Here is a 20,050-nt window from a genome sequence, read left to right as displayed (position 1 = left end):
TTCTTATAATGTATTTTGTCTTTTTATCTTGTATTTTTATGCTGTGAGCTGCCCTGGGTCTACGGATCAAGGGCAATATATAAATGTAACTAATTAATTAATTGGAAGAAGAAGAAGAAGAAGAAGAAGAAGAAGAAGAAGAAGAAGAAGAAGAAGAAGAAGAAGAAGAAGAAGAAGTGCCAGTGTAGAGGGCAGGGAGATCAAGACTGGTGTTAGCTAGGAAGGGAAGGGAGAAAGTGTGTGTGTGTGTGTGTGTGTGTGTAAATGAATGCATAGAGGCGAAGGGTGTCTATGGGTGAGAGAATTATGGATAAATGGGGTGGATCCACATGTCCTGCACACACTTTGGGATTTGGTTCCTGCCTCACCCCTTACTGGTATGCAATCCACAGCAGAGTAACCCTGAGAAAATCCTCTTTAATTATTTGACATTTAACATGAGGCAATATTGCAACATAATGAATACACTTTGTTCTTTTTTTCCTGTGAGAATATTCCCCCTTCCTAGAAAACAAAAGTCCATCACATTATTGACAGAGGCTCCTCACTGAAATCTCTTCTGCTATTGTTCCAGCTGCAAAGTTAAGTTTAAGGAGGAACTTTTCATGCCAAAGATCTGCTGTTTGTTCAGATGTTGACCATAACCAGTGATTACTGGTTATGAGTCTAAGGACATTATGCACACAAAAACCAGATTCAGTGCATGTATGCCCAGCTGCGTGGGGAACTGTGCACAAGTGAGTCCTGCCTGCATGGTTCCCTTCTCCCTTACAGCAGTGATGAGCTGCACAAACACAACCCTTTCAAAAGGCTATGCGGGAGCTACAGTGGGGATATTTTGTCTTCCCCTTCACTCACGCTGAATAAAACAACAGAACCCTTCTTGAAGACATATAATCATGCAATTGAGTAATGTCAGCTAAGACAGAAATTCACTACTAATCCTCTTCCGCACCTCCTGCTACTGAGACAAATACGGAAACCAAAAATGCTGCTTGAAGGCACAACTGAGAACAAAACCTGTACAGCCTTCCAGGACACTTTGTGCTAAAAGTACATCTCTGTCTAGGCTACTCTCTTACCAAGCTCAGGTCAACAATCTGCACTGGCTAGAGCAGGGGTCCCCAAACTAAGGCCCGGAGACCAGATGCGGCCCAATCGCCTTCTAAATGCAGCCCATGGATGGTCCAGGAATCAGCGTGTTTTTATATGAGTAGAATGTGTGCTTTTATTTAAAATGCATCTCTGGGTTATTTGTGGGGCATAGGAATTCGTGTGTATATATATGCACAGACATGCACAGTTGATCCAAGATGGACGCGATCGGACAACACCCCTCCCGACCGGAGCCCAAAGGTAAGCCTTTACAGCTCCCTGTATGGCGCGGCACCACGTTTTAAGACTGCAGCGAGCGAACAGCAGCGCTGCTGTTCGCTCGCTGCAGCTTTAAAACGCAGCGCCGCGCGGCTCCGGTGCCGGTGGGGGGGGCGGAGTCGGATCACGCCCGCCATCTTCTTTTTTTGCGAGTTTTTCGTTGTGCGAGGCATTCGTCTTGCGGGGTACCACTGTATAAGTGTCAGGAGGCAGTGGATCCAATCCCCACAGCAGGTCGCCAGGAATGGATAAGACAAGGAAAAGTTCTTACCAACTGCTTTTTATTCAGTATTCACAGAGAGAGGCTTGGAAATGCATCCTCTTGGAATGGTGGCATTGCCCTGAGTGAGTCTCCACCCCTCCCCCTCCCTCTGCCTCTGAGCTCTCTGCTCTCCTATTTTCAAGGCTCACTGGGTTGGGGGGGCGGTTGGGGTCTGGAATGCTTTCTAAAGTCACTGTGTCCATCAGCTGTCCCCCCTCTTGTGCTTCTTCTTCCTCCTCTCCCATTATTTCTCCGCTTTTCCCCTCATCTGCCTCTGAGCTGTGATCTCCCTCAAATCCCTGTTGTGATTCAGAACTGTCTTCCTCTTCTCTGGAAGGGTCAGGCTGGGGAGGCCATCTCTACCATTCCTCCTCTGCCCAGACCCTGACAATATCAAACTAATCCATTTTTAAAAACTTAATATTGATTATTAATTTTCAGCTAAATCAGAGTGTACTTTTTGTGTTGAAAATATAAGGAATTCTCCACTGCAAAGCCTGAATAGGATACTGATGGCTGAGTTCGTTTTCCAAGGAGAATATGAAATAGTTCTCCATTTGGCTTATGTCCATTTTACTGCCGTCAAACCTGGTTTGATGGGAACGTCATTTATGAAAGCATACATTACTGTTATCTTTCAAACGTAATGGACTGAGAAAAACCTAACTATTTTGTTCTGTCTGTTATGGCATAATTACCAGTGCAAACGTGACTTGGTAAGGACCGTGCAAACAAAGGGGATTGTACTGTGTAAATAAGGCTTATTGTTGGTAACCCAGCCTCTATTAAAAATGTGTTTGGGTTGGGGGTGACTTTTAGTCCAATTCAGCCACTCGTTATGGAAAGCTCCAGATTTATTTTCCTTTTTGTCTTCTGCAGAGGAAAATCAAGTTGTTCCTCATCTAGCACATTTTCACAGCCAGGAAAATATCAGGAAATAAATGCTATTACAAAAACAAATATTGCAAGAAGACAGTGACACAGTTCTCACATCCTACTTCACACAGCCGTTTCTGTGACTCACATTGCAAAGCAGGAAGCAACAGAAGTAGGGTGTGTGTGGAGTGTGTGTGTGTGTGTGTGTGTGTGTGTGTGTGTATATATATATATATATATATATATATATATATATATATATATATATTCACTGAAGCAAGAAAATCCAGTCATTTTCAAAGGAAGGAAACTGCCTAAAGGTACAGCAAATTCTTCTGAACTCCCTAGAAAATAAAGGTAAGTTATTTTGGGGACATCACCAAACTTACATTGCTGTGGTGAATATCGCTTAACTCAGACAGCGTTCTATAATTATTATGTTTTTAAAATTCTGTTTTTTTCTATGAGCTCTAGGTAGCACAGAGCCATAGCGGGGGTTGGGGGGGGTTGGCCCTGGGTGCACATTTTTGAGGAGGTGCAATCATGCTCCCCTATAACAGGCACAGAGCGCTGGCAACTGAGGTGCGGTGGCAGGCAGGTTGGTCTAGTGGGCAGGTGGATGGAGGCAGTGGGCGACGAGCCTGTTGGAGGCAGGTCCTGTTCACCCTCCACGCAGGCTCTGCATGCACCCCCCTGGCATGCGCCTGCACCTCAGCTGCCCAGGTGTGGTGCAGCACTTGGCCTGCCTTGGACACTGGCAACCCACACTATGCCACTGAGGTGGTAGATATGGTTTTCTCCACTCAATTTCTCTTCGCAACACCCTGATCAGGTAAGTCACTTGCGCCTTAAGGAGGAGGTGGGGTTGCGCGATTGAGGGGGTTCCCAGCTGCGTCACTGGCCAGGCTGACCAATCCAGTTAGTCTGGAGGTGTGGCCTGCTAGATTTAAGCAGGACGCAGCTCTCTCCTTTTCGCACTGCCATCTGCTCTGGTTTTTCCCCACCCTCCCGCCCTTTAGGTTTTCATCTCTATTGACCTTGCCAAGCATGGAGGAAGCCTCTTGGCCACCTGGGGCGGCACCGTGGAGGCACCCCCCTGGGGGTGGGGGCGCCGTGATGTCACGACGCATGTCGGATGCACTGCGCATGCCTGGAATTTCCGGGCATGCGCTGTGCATCCGGCCCAGTGTTGCTGCTTCCGTGGCGACCGGGCGAGCTGCCGAGCGAGCGGCGGGTCGTGGGGCTCCCCCATCCATGCTGCTTTACGGACAGGGCAGCCCCACGAGCTGCACTTGCTCGGCGGTTCATTCAGTCACCGCGGGAGCAGCAGCACCGGCTTGGATGAACTGTGCATGCCCGGAAATCCGGGCATGCACAGTTCATTCGGGCTGGTGTTGCTGCTCTTGTGGCGACCGGGCGAGCCGCCCAGCAAGCAGCGGCTTGTGGGGCTGCCCCAGCCGTCCGCAAAGCAGCACAGACAGGGGGGCGGGCAGCGGGGCTCGGTTTGGGGAGGGGCCGCCGAGTGTCACCCCTTCCCCTGGAACCTGGGGTGCACTGCCCCCTACGACCCTCCCTTCCTACGCCACTGGACCTTGCTATGGACTTCAGTTGGTCACCATTGAGGGGCCTGGTAGGACTTTTTCCACTTGGCAAATTGGCACCAGCACTTGGTTTTTGCCTACCTCGTAGCAAATTGTCACAACTTCGTAAGGTTTGGCAGTTAGGCATTGGAATATGTCTGGAGAAGAGAAGAGGGGGGGTAGCGCCATCACCTGCCCCGCACATTGAAGGGTATTCCGTTGAAGGATTCAGGGGGGGGGCATGGCCCTGTCTGAAGCCTAGGGAGGCTAGGACCTAAGGCACGACCCCTATCAGTGATCCCCGGGGGAGCTCCTAGTTGATGTGCATCAGCAGGACTCCCCCTACTGGTGGTTAACCCTTCCTGGACTCCCTGCAGATAGGCAGGAGTCAGATATAGTCAGTTAGGTCCAATGCCTAAGCCAATACCACTCACAATCTGGAAGTTGTGGCCTTTTTTAGCCCATTAACCTTAATACTGGTGTCAAGTGTCTTTATTCAACTACAGGGGCGGTGTGTGTGTGTGTGTCAGGATCTTGCTATGCATTGTTACACTGCATGATCATGACTGGCCCAGGCAGGGGCGTAGCAAGGGGGGGCAAGAGGGCAGTTCACCCCGGGTTCCATAATGGAGGGGGTGACAAATTAGCAAGGAATTTTTTTTTGAATTTTTTTTTTTTTGAAAATTTTTTTTAATTTTTTTTTTTAATGCCTGCTCCGAAGGTCTTATCTTACTATACTAGGGATTATATAACTATATATGAAATTTCATGCATATCGGTTAATATCTTGACCCTCCTCCACCAAAATAGCTGTTTACTTGGCTGTTTTGCTATGTCGTGAAGGCTGAAATTTCAGTTCCCAACCCTAACCCTGTGGAAAGCCATCTAATTAGACTTTGAGAGGTTTTTAGGAGGTAATTTTTGTTTGATTTTATACCAATGTTATGTATCTGGTGTTAGCCACCCTGAGCCCGACTTCGTCCAGGGAGGGCGGGATATAAATAAAAGGGTTTTTTTATAAGTAATAATAAAAAAACATTTTATTTATATCCTACCTCCCTGGCCAAGGAATATTATTCCTTTGTAAGAAAATATGAAATAACGTAAAACCATTGGGGGGGTCAATGGGGGGGTTGACAAGAAATTTTCTGCACCGGGTACGTCCTGACCTTCCCATGCCTTGGGCGGGTGACAAAAATTTTTTTTGCCCCAGGGTACCAATTTACCTAGCTACGCCCCTGGGCCCAGTCACCCAGAAGGTTTAGTGGCTGAGTTGGAATTTGAACATGGCGTCTCCTTGGTCTTAACTGAACACTGGGTTTGTATAAAAGTAAAACAAGTTAGCATTTCTGTTTTGCCAACTTTCATTGCTAATGTCAAATCCTACGTGACACCGGCAAGTTATAAACATGAAACAGAGAGAAGGAGATTATGAAAACTTATGCTTCTTATTTGTAATAAAATTGTTGTCATTCCAAAGGGCCAAATATTCCAATGCCTAACTGCCAAGCCTTATGAAGTTGTGACGATTTGCTACGAGGTAGGCAAAAACCAAGTGCTGGTGCCAATTTGCCATAATGGTGAATTGGTCTTTCTGTGACCAATTCACTGTTATGGTGGAAGAAGATTAAATGTTTTCAGAAACACACAGCATACTTTATGGGAAGTTGCCAGAGTCTAGCCATTTGAATGGAAAGATATGTTGGGAATCACTGTGCCCATATGCCTTAACACTGCAGGTTGATTTGTAGTGCCACTGAGCTGAGCACACTTCATGGAAGGTGCGTTTTCTGAAAGTCTAAAAGCCATCTCCACCTTCTTGGGCACACTCACCATTTCACCAACAGAGAATTGGAAATAAGAATGAGCCACCCTGCGATGTGAACTGCCGTGGTATACAAATTTAATAAATCATCATCATCATTAGTTTTCAAACTGGAGAACCCTGGGGAAACTTGCCAGGAATTCCATGAGATGACTATTAATAGCAAACATGTGTCTCTGAAAGAATGCTTGCCCGTTAGTAGAGATTACACCCTCCAATGTACAGGGGAGTTTTGGGTATAAGGCAATAGGCATGCCCTCCAACTCATAAATCTCAATAACCTTGATAAGCTCCACTTCCTCAATCATCTGCAGTAGGCACAGGTTGTGCAGCAGGTATGTAAGACCCTCCCCAGCAATAACAATGCTATTGATATTGATGGTAAAACCACTGGACTAAGGGGCAGGGCTTATTTTGCAAATGAAAGAGGTACGGATTCTGAATCATTTGGCACAGCAATATTCTGATGTAAGATTTGTGTATGGCTGAGACAATGGACTCAGTGGCTTCCACTGAGATTGCAACAGCAGTATCCTACGTTTGTCTAGAAGGCAAGTCTGTCATGCTGTGGTGCCTTTCACTTTATAAAAAAACAAAAACTAGTAGACCCGGCCACACGTTGCTGTGGCTCATTTTGTGGAAACAGCCCTGAGACTTCCCTGTCACCTGTTGTTTTTTCCTCTCCCGTTCCCCCCTCCCTGTCCTCTCTCGTCGTGGACTCTCTCTCTCTCTCTCTAGTTTATGCGCGGCTTCCCTCTGACGACCCCCCTCCCACCCTCTCCTCTCTCCTCCTGGGCTGCCTGACCCCCCCCCCCACTGGAAGGAGACCCCCTTTTCGCTTCCCTCCCTGCCTCCAGTAAAAATGCTAGCTCCATCCCCCGTGCACACGACCCCGCTTTCGCCTACCAAACTTGGGTTGGTTCTCCAGAACCAGCAATTGTGTCCAGCATGCTTTCAGGTTTGCTACGTTCCATTCCCAGTTTCTGGGCTGTTAACAGAGCAATTTTAGCTATTTCAGAGTCACTCACGTAGCAGGAAGATGGTCTGTGTGTAAAGGAGCTGCGGCAATAAATCTCTCAGGAGCCGGCTTCTTCCTTATGTAGAAGTTTTATTATTTACAGCACAAACGACCCGGCATGGCTAACTCCCGGCAGAGCAGAACAGAAAGAGAAAGCATCCCAAACGCTGACTCACAGATAAACAGCACATCATGTGATCAGAGTAGTTTTAACCCTGTAAGCTCTGAAATATATCACAGCCTGTGATCTTTGACGTCCACTGGAGGGCGCTGGTTTTTTTGCACAAATTCATGAATTTACCTGGGAAAGGTGTGATATTTTTGCAATCTAGGTACCTAAGAACCTTCCCATGTGGCCAAGGAATGTTGTGTCCAAATTTGAAGGCAATCAGTTAAGCGGTTAAGGAGCATTGCAGCTACATCGAATGACCCATCTTGAACGTTTTTATATATAGATAGTATCCTACTTTTATATAGAGAGAGAGATTAGTAGCCAAATATATGTGGTTGCCCAGGTATAGCTTGTGCTCTACTGGCCTTAAAGATGCCTTGGAGGTGGTTGCCCCCTAGACCTCTGCCTTCTAGACTAATTTTCACTAAAGTTCCATGCTGTTCACCACTGGATTTGGTGGCTCTGTAGCAATGCTGACAAGAGCAAAGATTTAAAGTGGACAATGGCCTGGTTCACACATCACACTAAGCCAGGGTAAAGGTAAAGGTAAAGGGACCCCTGACCATTAGGTCCTGTCATTTCCAACTCTGGGGTTGCTCATCTCGCGTTACTGGCCAAGGGAGCCGGTAATGTGGCCAGCATGACTAAGCCGCTTCTGGCAAAGCCAGAGCAGCGCACAGAAATGCCGTTTACCTTCCCGCCGAGCGGTACCTATTTATCTACTTGCACTTTTGACATGCTTTCGAACTGCTAGGTGGGCAAGAGCAGGGACTGAGCAACGGGAGCTCACCCCATTGTGGGGATTCGAACCGCTGGACCTTCTGATCAGCAAGCCCTAGGCTCTGTGGTTTAACCCACAGCGCCACCTGCGTCCCCAAGCCAGGGTAGGGCCATGTTGTTGTTGTTGTTGTTGTTGTTCCTATACCACCTTTCATCTGATGACACAGGGCAGTTTATAATATAACACAAAAAATGCATACATAGTAACAAAAGCAGTACCTCCCTGTATACACACAGTTTAAATGGTCATAGATTTAATTAGCCAAAGGCCTGAGCAAATATGAATTTTTTTGCCTGGTGCCTAAAGATATGTAACAAAGGCACCAGGTGAGCCTCCCTGATGAGAGTATGCCGCATGGATGTGCTGGTTCCCACTCATTTGGGGGGCTTTTTAATTCGATACAGGACAGCTGCTAAGCCAAGGTTTGGCTAAGTGAGTCATCTAAACCCAGAATTGTGGTTAAGTTCACTCTTTATCCATGAGGATGGACTGATATGATTATTTAACTTTTTTCTCCTTTTAAAAAATGCATCTACTACTTACAAGCTTCTGGATAGATAAGAAATATTTTCCAGTGATAAAAAAAATTGACACTGTGCATTGGCACTGGAGGAAAAACCTCTCAATCTACTGTTTTAATGTGCTAGCAAGGGCTTTTCCTTCATAGATAACCACAACAACTTGTTAACTTGGAGACCCAAAAATAACACAAGTCCTGGCGAATGGTCCTGTTCTTAATTTCTTGTTATTTACATTTTTGTATCTCTTTCAAAATATTTCTAAAGTGTTCAGAGCCTCAATAGTTGACGACACATTTTAAAAATAAAAAAGAAGTCTGTAATTTTGTAAATCACTAACAGGTGTAATGAAATACCTGCAACCTAGTAGAAAGAATTATTAAAGATGATGGTATTGTGGTGTGGTAAATAGAATATGGGATTTAAGGGAAAACGGATGAATGATGGAACTTAAGAAAACTAGAGAAGGAAGGAAGTCAGAAAACTCAGCGGAGTTTAGATATCATTGTAAAAATTATTAAGTTTTGTTTATTATTTGAAAATAAAAAATATATTTGCAAAAAAAAATCTTCAGATTTCATGGACACTTTTACGGGATTAAATGTAATTTTGTTTCTCAGCAAAAAAAAAAAAAAGAACTAAATGCCCCTGTCACTCATTCCTATTATAACCCTTCTTTTTCAAACATGGGGTTAATTCAAGAGCTCCCCATCAACAGCTGCAAAGGAGAGCAGGTTTGGTTAATGAAAAATGTTGTCGGCGGAACAAATAACTAACATTAACCATTCAGAAGTATAGGTTCTCTGATAATTGCAGAGGGCTCATGATGACACAGCAAACTCAGAACAATACTCAGATTCCTGCTTACCTATAGTACTTAGTCACAGTTCCCAGCTCAGAAGGAAACAAATTTCTGGTGTACTATTAGGAGAGGCTGGAGTTGTAGAGGGCTGTCATGGATCACTGGTCTGTGGCAGCCTTTTTCTCTTACCTGCAGATGGGGGTGGGGGGTGGGAGGAAGGAGAAAGCAATAAAACCCCAAAAGATTTGAACTGCTGCTTCCTGATCTCTGTCTGTCTGTCTGTCTGTTTGTCTCAAATAGCTGGCTTCTACATTAAGGGTTTATTACGGTATGTATATTGTTGTAGGATTGGGGTTGTGGTGATTTAGACGATATCCTTGGATCGCAGCCAAGCCTGTGATATTTTGAATCTAGTAGAGGGAATCTGCTGAGCTGCTTTGATATGACAATGGGGCTGGTAGACATCCATTTACTTGATAGACGTGTTAGCGCAGAAAGGATGTGTTGCCAGACAGACAACTGGAGATGCTTCCAGGAGGAGCGGGGAGTGGGCCTGTCTCCTGGCTGGGTGTTATGTCATCCTAAGAAGCAGGAGATAGTCTAAGTGTAAGCCAGGAGGTGAAAGGACATAGAAAGGCTCCTCTTGTATTATTTATATTGTATTATTTATGTGGTGTTAGCTGCTCTGAGCCCGGCTCCAGCTGGGGGGGGGGGTAGAAATAAAAAATAATTGTTGTTGTTGTTCTCAGCTGAATCCAAAATTATGGTTTTGGATACTCACCCACCCAGAAACTAATGAGGAGGCAAGATCTGTCACAGTGTAAATGCTGTGAGTCCCTTCATCCTATGCTTGAATTGTATATATGTGTAAAAAATCCCACGTATCCTAAAGATATCACAGTCTCCACTGACCTACCTATAATGCACAACTGTCCCGTTTTTACCGGGACTTACAGAATTACAGAAGCCGCCCCAGCTTCTGATTCCATCCCAGGATGTCCCGTGATTTCAGCCGCGGGGGTTCTGCACCTTTGCCTGCTGGACAACTGCTGCTGCCCGCCACACACACAGAGGGAGGGTTGCAGCTTCCTGAAGTACAACACCACTTCCAGAAGTTCGTCACTGCGGCCCTTCGTGTGTGTGTGTGTGTGTGTGTGGCATTGGGCAGGCGACGGCAGCGGGCAGGTGAGTGGCTATGTGCAGGGCACGCAGTGGGAGGCACAGACATGCACAAGCTGGTAAGGTGGCAAGTGAGCAGCAGTGGCAGGATGGGGGGGGAATGGTGTGAGCTGGCCAGCAGTGGTAGCAACAGTGGGGTGGTGAAGGATGACCCGGTTTCTTATTGGGAAATGTTGGAGCTCCCATTGCTTGGTCCCTGCTCCTGCCAACCTAGCAGTTCGTAGGCTGGCACTGCAAGTAGATAAATAGGTACCGCTCCGGCGGGAAGGTAAACGGCGTTTCCGTGCACTGCTCTTAGTGGCTTAGTCATGCTGGCCACATGACCCGGAAGCTGTACGCTGGCTCCCTCAGCCAATAAAGCAAGATGAGTGACGCAACCCGAGTCGTCCGCGACTGGACCTAACAGGGGTCTCTTTACCTTTATGCTGACCTTCATTCCAAGGAAACTAAACCCTACATAAGTAATGGCATCCCAAGAATCTCTTGCCACTCAGAGATTGGGTTGCATGTAGCAACTGGTAATTTCCCAAAATTTCACATGGAAACATAGCACAAGTGTTCTCTCACATGGATCATAATAACTCTCAACCCTAATAACTTTAAGGGCTTATGTACACTTTATCTTGTTCTGCTACTTTTCCCCAGGGAAAACCACTCTTTAGCATACAATCAGAGCAAATAGAAATCAGGTTTTCCACGAATTGCTGTTTGTTCCAATTTGGAGCTAAAGAGCAGGTTTTCCCTGGGAATGGAGCAGGACAATGGGGAAACTGTGGATCAAGTGGAAAACCACTTGCACCTGTGCTGTCTAGGCATGGGACAGGTGGAAGTGTGTGTGTGGGGGGGGGACCCTTAGACACATGGTAACCAAGACTGCAATCCTTAGTTTGAGGACACATGGTTGGGATTGTGCTGTAAGTCACTACCACGGTCAGATATTTACACTTTCTCTTAACACTTAATTTTGTCATTCAAAACAATAAATTTTGACTTACTGAAGAGGCCTCGAATCGCTTGAATGATCCCTGAAGGAAATCTCTACTCTAGCTAGACTGCCCAGTGTGCTGCTGTAGCCATGAGTTTTCTAAATCAGGGATGGGTTGGAGCAGATGATCTTTATGTCCCTTCCAACCTGATGATTCTGTTATTCGTGGGGAGAAGAGGGACCTGCTAGATCTTTGAAATTTACTCAATGAGTAAAGCAAGCTCCCTGTTTCAGAAAGTCAACCAACTTACAGAGCCTTATGAAAATGACAAGCAGGGGCACAGAGCTAGCACGCTCAACCCTAAGTTAGAAATTACACAGTTTTAGTGGCATAGATATATTGCACTTAAGATGACCAATGTGTCCTGGTTTCTTTGCTTTTCAGCCATGATCCTGCTCGTTTTGTGTGCATGCCTGGCTGCGGTGCTGCATCAATCTGCTGCACAGGTAGGACATTGGCTTATTTGTAGAAAGTAGGGTGTTCATAAAAGGCAAAGTGGTTCCTGATGCATTTGCTAAGACCACCTATATAAATCAGATCAAAAGATATCTTGCCAGAGAGTGGGGAAGCACTTTCACACCCACCCTTCAAGGTTCATTGAGGTCTGTGCTGGCCAAGCTTGACATTTGCAAGCAGCTCTACATGAGCATGTCTGTGCAAAACAGCCCTAAGCTGCCAGGCAGGTGCCCAACTTGTGCCCCTTTCCTCACTCCATATTTTTGCTACCTAGAGATCAAAATCCTGCCCCAACCAGGCTCAAGGTGCTTTCCTGCTGGTGACTGCAGATAGAACCCATCTGCCTTTGCTATGCCAGCAGACAAGAAGCTGGTTGAGTGTCTTTCAAAGAAGATTTTCAGAGAACTGACTTCACAGCTCATACCCCTCTGGTGGGTCACATTCACAGCACAGAGCACTAAGAAATGGCCAAAGGAATTCAAAACTAAATCATTCTCATTTATTACATCCAGATTATAGGTTTGTAATCTTCTGTTTTTAACTCTCCAGTTTTTGTAGTTGTGTGTGTGTGTGTGTGTGTGTGTGTGTATATATATATATATATATATATATATATATATACACACATACATGTGTGTGTGTGTGTGTGTATGTGTGTGTGTGTATATATATATATGTGTGTGTGTGTGTGTATATATATATATATATATATATATATATATATATATATATATATATATGTCTGCTGCATTTTTGTTGTTCCCTGCTGCTATTTTAGTGTTAACTTATAAATGGCTTTCTATTATTCTCCAAAGAAATTCACAAAATGTTCAAAAAGGGGGGGAAAGGATTACAAGAGAGTCCACAGGGAATAATATTATTACAGTAATACACAATAAATAAGCTACTTTACAAATTAAACCTACTATGAACACTTTGGATTTATTATAACACTGCTATTGTCTTACAAAAAAACAAATAAAAGCATGAAATTGATTCCTGTCCTTGAGATCCTTAACACTTATTTATTTGATTAATTTAACTGATAAATTTTAATTGCTTTGCATATATTTATACACCTTGATTTTCTCCCCATCATTGTTGTCAATTTTATTATTCCTAACGGTTCCCATAATTTTCTGATCAATTCTATTTTAGCTGCTTTTCTACTGTCTTTCTTTTTAGCATATAATATCCATTCAAAGGCTATATACAAGTTTATATTTAATAAATCTCGGTCATTGGTTCAAATATATGTTTCCAAATGTAAACCATTCTGGGCTGAGTTTATTTTCACGTGACCTATCAACTAAAAGATTTATTTGCCGGGAACTCTTATCTGTATCCCTGTGTTAGCTTGTCAATAAAGACGCAATCTCAATTTATTTTCTTTCTGTTTCACTTTATGTATAAAGTATACGTGATTCACATTTTAAAAGTTGCTCCATAAATATGAACACCCCCCCCCCAAAAAAAAAACCCCATAATGGCTCGTTATTGGACCAGAGCATTATGCAAGCCTTCTCTTGCAAGCCTTGGTGTAAGATTTCTGGGGTTTACCAAACCATTGTTTCCCATTACACCTCAACCAGAAAAGTGTGGCTTAAGTTGTAAATGTGGTTAGGCTATGGTTTGCAAATTAGCCTTTAGTTGATGCTTAATTCACAGTTTCCTAGTTCTGATGTAACGGGAAACTGTGGTTTAGCAAGGCCAGAAAACTTGCAAAGGGGGGTGAGAGAAAGGTAAAGGAGGCAGAGTAGGAGGGAACACACAGACACAGTGCTTGTTCTCAGACCATGGTTTATCAGTCTGAGATGGTTGCATCTGAACACTTGACCACTCCCTCTTTGGTTGCAGGTCTCTGACCATTTCGCTAGTTTGAGCACCATCAATGAAGACCAGAAAAAGGAGATTGTGGACACACACAATAAGCTACGCAGAGAAGTCCAACCATCTGCTAGCAACATGGTGAAGATGGTAAGATACATTCTGAAAACCCAACAGAAATGTATGCAGGAACAATACTGGCATTTTTAAAATTAATTGCTGGGGGGGGCATCATTTGCTTAAGGTAGGAAAATGATGAAACCAGAGCAAAATATAGTGGACAGAAATTGCAACATAGTTTTGTTTTTACCTGTTGCATTTTATCTTGTTAAGTCACTCTGAAATTTTGTTTTTTGTAAAAAGTGGGTAACAAATGTAATTATTATTAACAGCAGCTACAACTATCTCCATTAACCGATGATGAGTACATAAACTACTACACAAGTAAATCCAGCGTCATTGGAGTGGCAATCTAGGTCTAAGGAGATGCAGTTTGAAGTACCACTAAACCATGAAGCCATGGCTCAGCCTCTGGCTCTCAGCCTAGTTAACCTTACTCTGTGCTGTGTGGCTAAAATAGGAAGAAGAACCACACACGCTGCCTTGGGCTCCTTGGAGGAAAGACAAGATACATGAATGAATGAATTTGGCAACATTAGCCATTTCTGGCAATGAGTTTCCTACGAAGTGACCTATTTGCAATTGCTGTTTACCCAAATTCCACTCTTAAATGCTTGGTTACAGAAAAAAAAATGTCAAAAACATTGCTAAATAAATCATCCTTTCTTTCTTTCTTTCTTTCTTTCTTTCTTTCTTTCTTTCTTTCTTTGCAAAAATAGACTAAGATCCAAATGCAGTAACAAAAATGCACCTGATTTGACTAGATAAGTAAGAGAAGCATAGAAAGAAATCCCAGGAACATAATGTGCTTCTAAATACCTATAATTTTAAAAAGGCTTGATTTCCACCATTGGCCATGATTTGTTGAACCAGGCTTCTGCCAATAACTGAGAAATTGTCTTTCACTGTTCAGCTAGAACATCAACATCACCATAGTTACAAAATCCACTGGTAATTGATGCATTTCTGGGCATTACTATTCTATAAACTTGTAACTCACTAATGTATTTTTATATGTACATAGGAATGGAACGATGATATACGAGAGATGGCTCTACAGTGGGCAAGCCAATGCACGTTAAAACACAGTGAGGCATCTGATAGAACACTAAGTAAGTAAAGAACCCATCTTCCAGCAAATACGAGTCAAAACAGATTATTTAAAGTGAAATTTTGTTAGAAAACATGGAATCTATTTGCTGAAGGAGAGAATAACAAATATTTAATGCAATATTTTTCTTTGAAAAAAATTAATTTGAACTTTTATTTTAATTCAGTCCAATATCAAAAGATAAACACATGACTGGCACATTTAAAATATGCCAATTGGCCTTTGCAGCTGAATGTTTTATATCTTAGAATCATAGAATCCTAGAGTTGGAAGAGACCACAAGGGCCATCCAGTCCAACCCCCTGCCAAGCAGGAAACACCATCAAAGCATTCCTGACAGATGGCTGTCAAGCCTCCGCTTAAAGACCTCCAAAGAAGGAGACTCCACCACACTCCTTGGCAGCACATTCCACTGTCAAACAGCTCTTACTGTCAGGAAGTTCTTCCTAATGTTTAGGTGGAATCTTCTTTCTTGCAGTTTGAATCCAATGCTCCGTGTCCGCTTCTCTGGAGCAGCAGAAAACAACCTTTCTTCCTCCTCTATATGACATCCTTTGATATATTTGAACATGGCTATCATATCACCCCTTAACCTTCTCTTCTCCAGGCTAAACATACCCAGCTCCCTAAGCCATTCCTCATAAGGCATCGTTTCCAGGCCTTTGACCATTGATTTGTTTAACTGATAAACAAGATACACACACTGTTGGCTGCATGACCAATATTGTATGGCTTCCCATCCCTGCCTCCTGATGTCCATACGTTAGCTGTTGGTGCCTGAGCAAGGAGGGCTGTGTGCAGGTGCCTGGACAGAATCCTAATGCATGGATGTTGTGGGCTGGGGGGTTCAAAACCATGTAATGTCAGGGAATAGCCTTCCTGGCCCTTTCAGTACATGGGACTCCATTCACATATAAGAGCAGTTTGATAGCGAAATGGACTCTACACCACTGGACGTGTTTAAGCAGAGGTTGGGTGGCCATCTGTCATGGATGTGTTGGTTGAGATTCCTGCATCGCAGGGTGCTGGACTCAGTGACCCTTGGGGTCCCTTCCAACTCTGCAGTTCTAGGATTCTGTAATTCCATGACTATGTTTTACATTTACTGTCAGGGGCAGCAGGTCTCAGTATAAAGGTAGAGATAAAGAAGAGGTTTCAACAAAGGAAGAATGTTAAATTTTGTAAAGTTTTTTTTGTAAAAAACCAATAAATAAGTTTTAAAAAAAAAAGAATTACAGGATTTATAGAAAAGAGACTGAGTCACAGACAAGGGGTCGGTAATTTTTTTTAAAATGAAGATGATGGATTTTATGGAACTTGCCGAACTGACTGGAAGACTCCGCAACCAGGGAGAAGAGGAGGTAGAAGAAGATTGGAAGAAATTCAAAATTTATTTGCATAAATATTGTAGTATTTAGTGTTATCTTAGGAAGTAGGTGTAGGCTTCTTGCTATATTTTCTTGAAATAGGTTAATTCTATGATGTAGATATATATTGGTAAATTGATTATGATATAGAATGTGCTAGAGATGGTAAGGTAAAGAAATTCAGATGGGGGGGGGGGACTGAGGGAAGTCACCTAATAATGTAAAGGGAAAGTTATGTATAAGTAAGATAAATCTGTTGTTTTCTTTTCTTTTTCTTTTTTATTTCATTCTTTGTTATATTTTGTTATTTGTCTGTTACAATTTTACAAAAGCAATAAAAATTATTTATTAAAAGGGGGGCAGCAATTTTTTTTAGCCGCGGGCCAGTCCACTGTCCCTCAGACCTTTTGGTAGGCCAGAGAAGCAGCACCAGGGGGGGAGACTGGAAGAGGCGAGGGGGGCAAGTAGTCCTCCTCTTCACGCCCCACCCCCAGCCGCTGTGCTTACCTACCCAGGGACCGCTGCTGCTGCTTCTCGTGGGTAGGCAGAGGGAGCTTGTCCGCTCCGCAAGAGCACCAGGGTGGCGGCAGCGGGAAGATGAGCACCGTGAAAGGGCTGGCTCCAGAGAGGGGCTGCTTAAAATGGCGCTCAGCCAGCTCAGCCCAGCCCCTTCCTCCTCTAGGCAGGGCGGGGAGAAGCCAGGAGGAGGGAGGGAGGAGGGGATGGAATGGCACAGGGGGGAAATGGCACAGCCCAAACAAACAGAATCCCCACACCGATCCACAGACAGTCCTGAAGGCAATTGGGCCTGATCCGGCCCATGGGCCTTAGTTTGCTGACCCCTGTCCTAGACGGCATAAATGCTACTTTTCCTAAAGCACATGCAGAAGTCGGCAAGCCTTCAAGTTCTTGTAAATAATTGTTTTTTTCCACTTGCAGATGGCACATCCTGTGGTGAAAATCTCTTCATGTCAAGTTCCCTTGTGGCATGGAAGGAAGGCATTCAGGATTGGTATGATGAAGAAGTTAACTTTGTGTACGGTTCTGGAGCAAAGACAAAAGGAGCCGTGATTGGCCATTTCACTCAGGTACTATGACACTGGTCACAGGTTATAATTTTGAACCATTTATTTACAAAATTTAACTAGCTGTTTCAAACGTGTTTGGAAGGGGCAGACTAGCAAGCAGAGATATCAGTTATTATAGCAGAACAAATGAAGCAAAACATGTCAGTTCTCAAAGCCCAAGAGATGTAACTGAAGATACTGTCGAGAAATTTCAAAATCAGCTGAAATTGATTTCAGTTAAGGCTAAGCTTGAAATTCAATGGCAATATCCAAAATGCTTTAGCCTTGCTGAATGTCGCACCATGGTAAAGGAAATGTTCACTACCTGGCTATGTTTGATTCCCTCAAAACATCTTCATCCTTGTTGGGGTTTCCAATTATTATTATTTTAATAAACCATTTCACTATCTTTAATTACTCAAAGCAGTTCACAAGAGTATTTAAAACAAATCACATGGACCCAAATGCCTTTGCAAGGTAGACCGAGAGGATTTTACTCCTGGACAGCTCTTTATGGGAAGTAAGTTTGAATACATTGCACAAACTGCTGGTTCTATAGGAGAGGTTTGCATCAGTGCATGTCTCTTAGACTGATTTGTAATAAATCATCTTTACTATTTACTAGGGATGTAGGAGGGGAATTCTATTCAGTTTGCATTAAAAGGCAAATCTGTTGCATTGTACACGTTAGGGGAATGTGGGATCTGTGCAACAGAATTGCAGCACTGAGATAGGATGTGCAGGGTCCATTTCAATACTCCTTAAGGTTGCCATAGTGTGCACTCAGATTGAAGTGTGATCACATTCATGTTCATGTGTGTATCTGCAGGTGGTTTGGTATAATTCTCATCAAATCGGATGTGCTATTGCCTTCTGTCCAGACCAAGAATACCAGTACTACTATGTTTGCCAGTACTGTCCTGGGTATGTATTAGCCTCTTGCGATCCTGTTTTTATCTTGGGACATAAACGTTTAAGTTTAGGGTTAGCAGCCAACCTGTATTTTGTAGGATGGACCAGTAACATTGTACTTTTTTGAGAAATCCTCACAGGGGACTGGAAAACCAGACTCAGCCAGACTCCACCCTGCTGCTTCCAGTCTCAGTCTGCCCCCCAGCCTTTGTTGGAGCAAGTTACTCACTTGGTGCCTCGATGAATGATAAGAGGGGTGTGTGAATGTGTGTTGAAACTAGGCTTTACATTAATTGTTCTGGCCCTAACCAACACTGGGATGTGGCCCCTGGAAAGTTCTCCTGAATGCAGTGTGGCCCTTGGGCTGGAAAAAGATCCCACACCCCTGATGCAGATCACATGGCCAGTGGCCAACACCTGTTTTTTTTTTTTTTTTTTTTGAGTGGGCATCAACCCCTCTGGCCAGCTGTTCTCTTCTATACCCCACACAGCCCCTTCCCATCTTAACATATTTGTTGTGTGAAAGATTGAGCGACTGGTGCCATTTAAGAAGGTCATCTCTCAAGAGGCGATCTCCACTGATAGAAAAAAAAAGATATAAACTGCTGGTTTTCATTTATCATTCCAGAGGGAACATCAGAGGCAAGATTGCCACCCCCTACAAAGCAGGAAAGCCCTGTGGGGACTGCCCAAAGGATTGTGACAACGGATTGTGCAGTAAGTTTGCGAATGTTAAACTATTGTGAGGCAAAAAGATACCGGCAAACTCTGAGCGCCCTTAAAGAAGTTTGTGAAATTATCCAACTCATCCTTGTACATGAAAACCATAACCCTTCTCTTGAAAACAAATATTCAACACCAGCATTTGCTATGGTGGAAAACAGGGTGCTGAACCTTTAGTCCAGGGGCGGCCAACTCCGAAGAGACTGCGATCTACTGGCAGTGATCTACCCCTTTTGGGGGGGGGGGGTTCAGGTCAAAGTTGTTAAGCCCTTTTTGGGGGAGGAGGAAGGAAAATCCTGTTTTTTAGGGGTTCAGGTCAAAGTTGTTGAGCTTCTCTGAGGCGGGAGGAAAACCTAGTTTTTGGGGGGAGAAGGGTTAAAACGTTGAGCATTTTTTTAGGGGAGTCCAAGTTGTTGAGCTTCTTTGGGGGAGCCAGTGATCTAGCAGTGATCTACCACAGACATCCAGTGATCTACCGGTAGATCACGATCCCCCTGTTGTATGTGCCTGCTTTAGTCTGATCCAGCAGGAGGCTCTCCTAAAGAGTCATTTTCGTTTTGTAAAAATTTTCTCCAGTATGTAACTCTCTCTCTCTCTCTCTCTCTCTCTCTCTCTCTCTCTCATTTTTAGCCAATCCATGCACGGAAAACAATAATTGGGGCAATTGTGCGAGTTTAAAGGATCAAGTGGGATGTGATCATCCTATAATGAAAGGCTGTAAGGCTGCTTGCAAATGTCTCACAGAAATAATATAAGGCTCCTGAATTTCTCACTTATACCAACCATCTCTTTGTATTAAAATAATAATATGCTTTGCTAAATTAGACTATTGTTCACTTTTGATTATCGCTGATCAATAGACTACTACAGGACAAAACCATTTTATAAGTAAACTGTTTCTAATAGTTTTTTTCCACATGTAATTGTAATTGTTTCTAGTTATAACGAAAATGGATTTAACATTAGAATTTTCCTCTCTGTTTCATCTGCAGTCAAACTAATAAAGCTTTTGCGTCTGAGAAAACAAAAGAAAACGTTTTGATTTCCTTGCGACTACGGAATGTAGCAAATGGCAGTTTGACCATTTGTGCTCA

The 20,050-nt window shown here is 43.7% G+C and overlaps 1 protein-coding gene across 2 annotated transcripts; it reads left to right on the top strand.

The window, feature by feature from the left end:
- Positions 1-2,778: 2,778 nt before the first annotated feature.
- Positions 2,779-19,798, top strand: LOC117044819 (cysteine-rich venom protein helothermine-like). 2 transcript variants are annotated; one of them, XM_033145639.1, is made up of 8 exons: positions 2,779-2,869; positions 11,758-11,819; positions 13,687-13,806; positions 14,801-14,888; positions 17,194-17,342; positions 18,151-18,245; positions 18,862-18,950; positions 19,587-19,798. In XM_033145639.1, exons 2-8 carry the CDS (start codon positions 11,760-11,762, stop codon positions 19,709-19,711), a joined length of 726 nt encoding a protein of 241 aa, XP_033001530.1. In that variant the 5' UTR covers positions 2,779-2,869; positions 11,758-11,759; the 3' UTR covers positions 19,712-19,798. The 2 variants fall into 2 exon arrangements, with proteins under 2 accessions (XP_033001530.1, XP_033001531.1); XM_033145640.1 differs by lacking the exon at positions 2,779-2,869 and adding an exon at positions 6,234-6,252.
- The last annotated feature ends 252 nt before the right edge of the window (positions 19,799-20,050 follow it).

The sequence above is a fragment of the Lacerta agilis genome, chromosome 3 (genome assembly GCF_009819535.1).
Source record: "Lacerta agilis isolate rLacAgi1 chromosome 3, rLacAgi1.pri, whole genome shotgun sequence".
NCBI classification, from domain to species: Eukaryota; Metazoa; Chordata; class Lepidosauria; order Squamata; family Lacertidae; genus Lacerta; species Lacerta agilis.
This window is presented reverse-complemented; position numbering and strand designations above follow the sequence as displayed.

What these genes read in the sequence shown, in the direction of transcription:
- LOC117044819 (XM_033145639.1), top strand. Translation starts at nt 11,760, where the DNA reads ATGATCCTGCTCGTTTTGTGTGCATGCCTGGCTGCGGTGCTGCATCAA. An exon ending in TGCATCAATCTGCTGCACAG is followed by an intron (nt 11,820 to 13,686) that starts GTAGGACATTGG and finishes CTTTGGTTGCAG; the next exon opens with GTCTCTGACCATTTCGCTAG. An exon ending in CTAGCAACATGGTGAAGATG is followed by an intron (nt 13,807 to 14,800) that starts GTAAGATACATT and finishes ATATGTACATAG; the next exon opens with GAATGGAACGATGATATACG.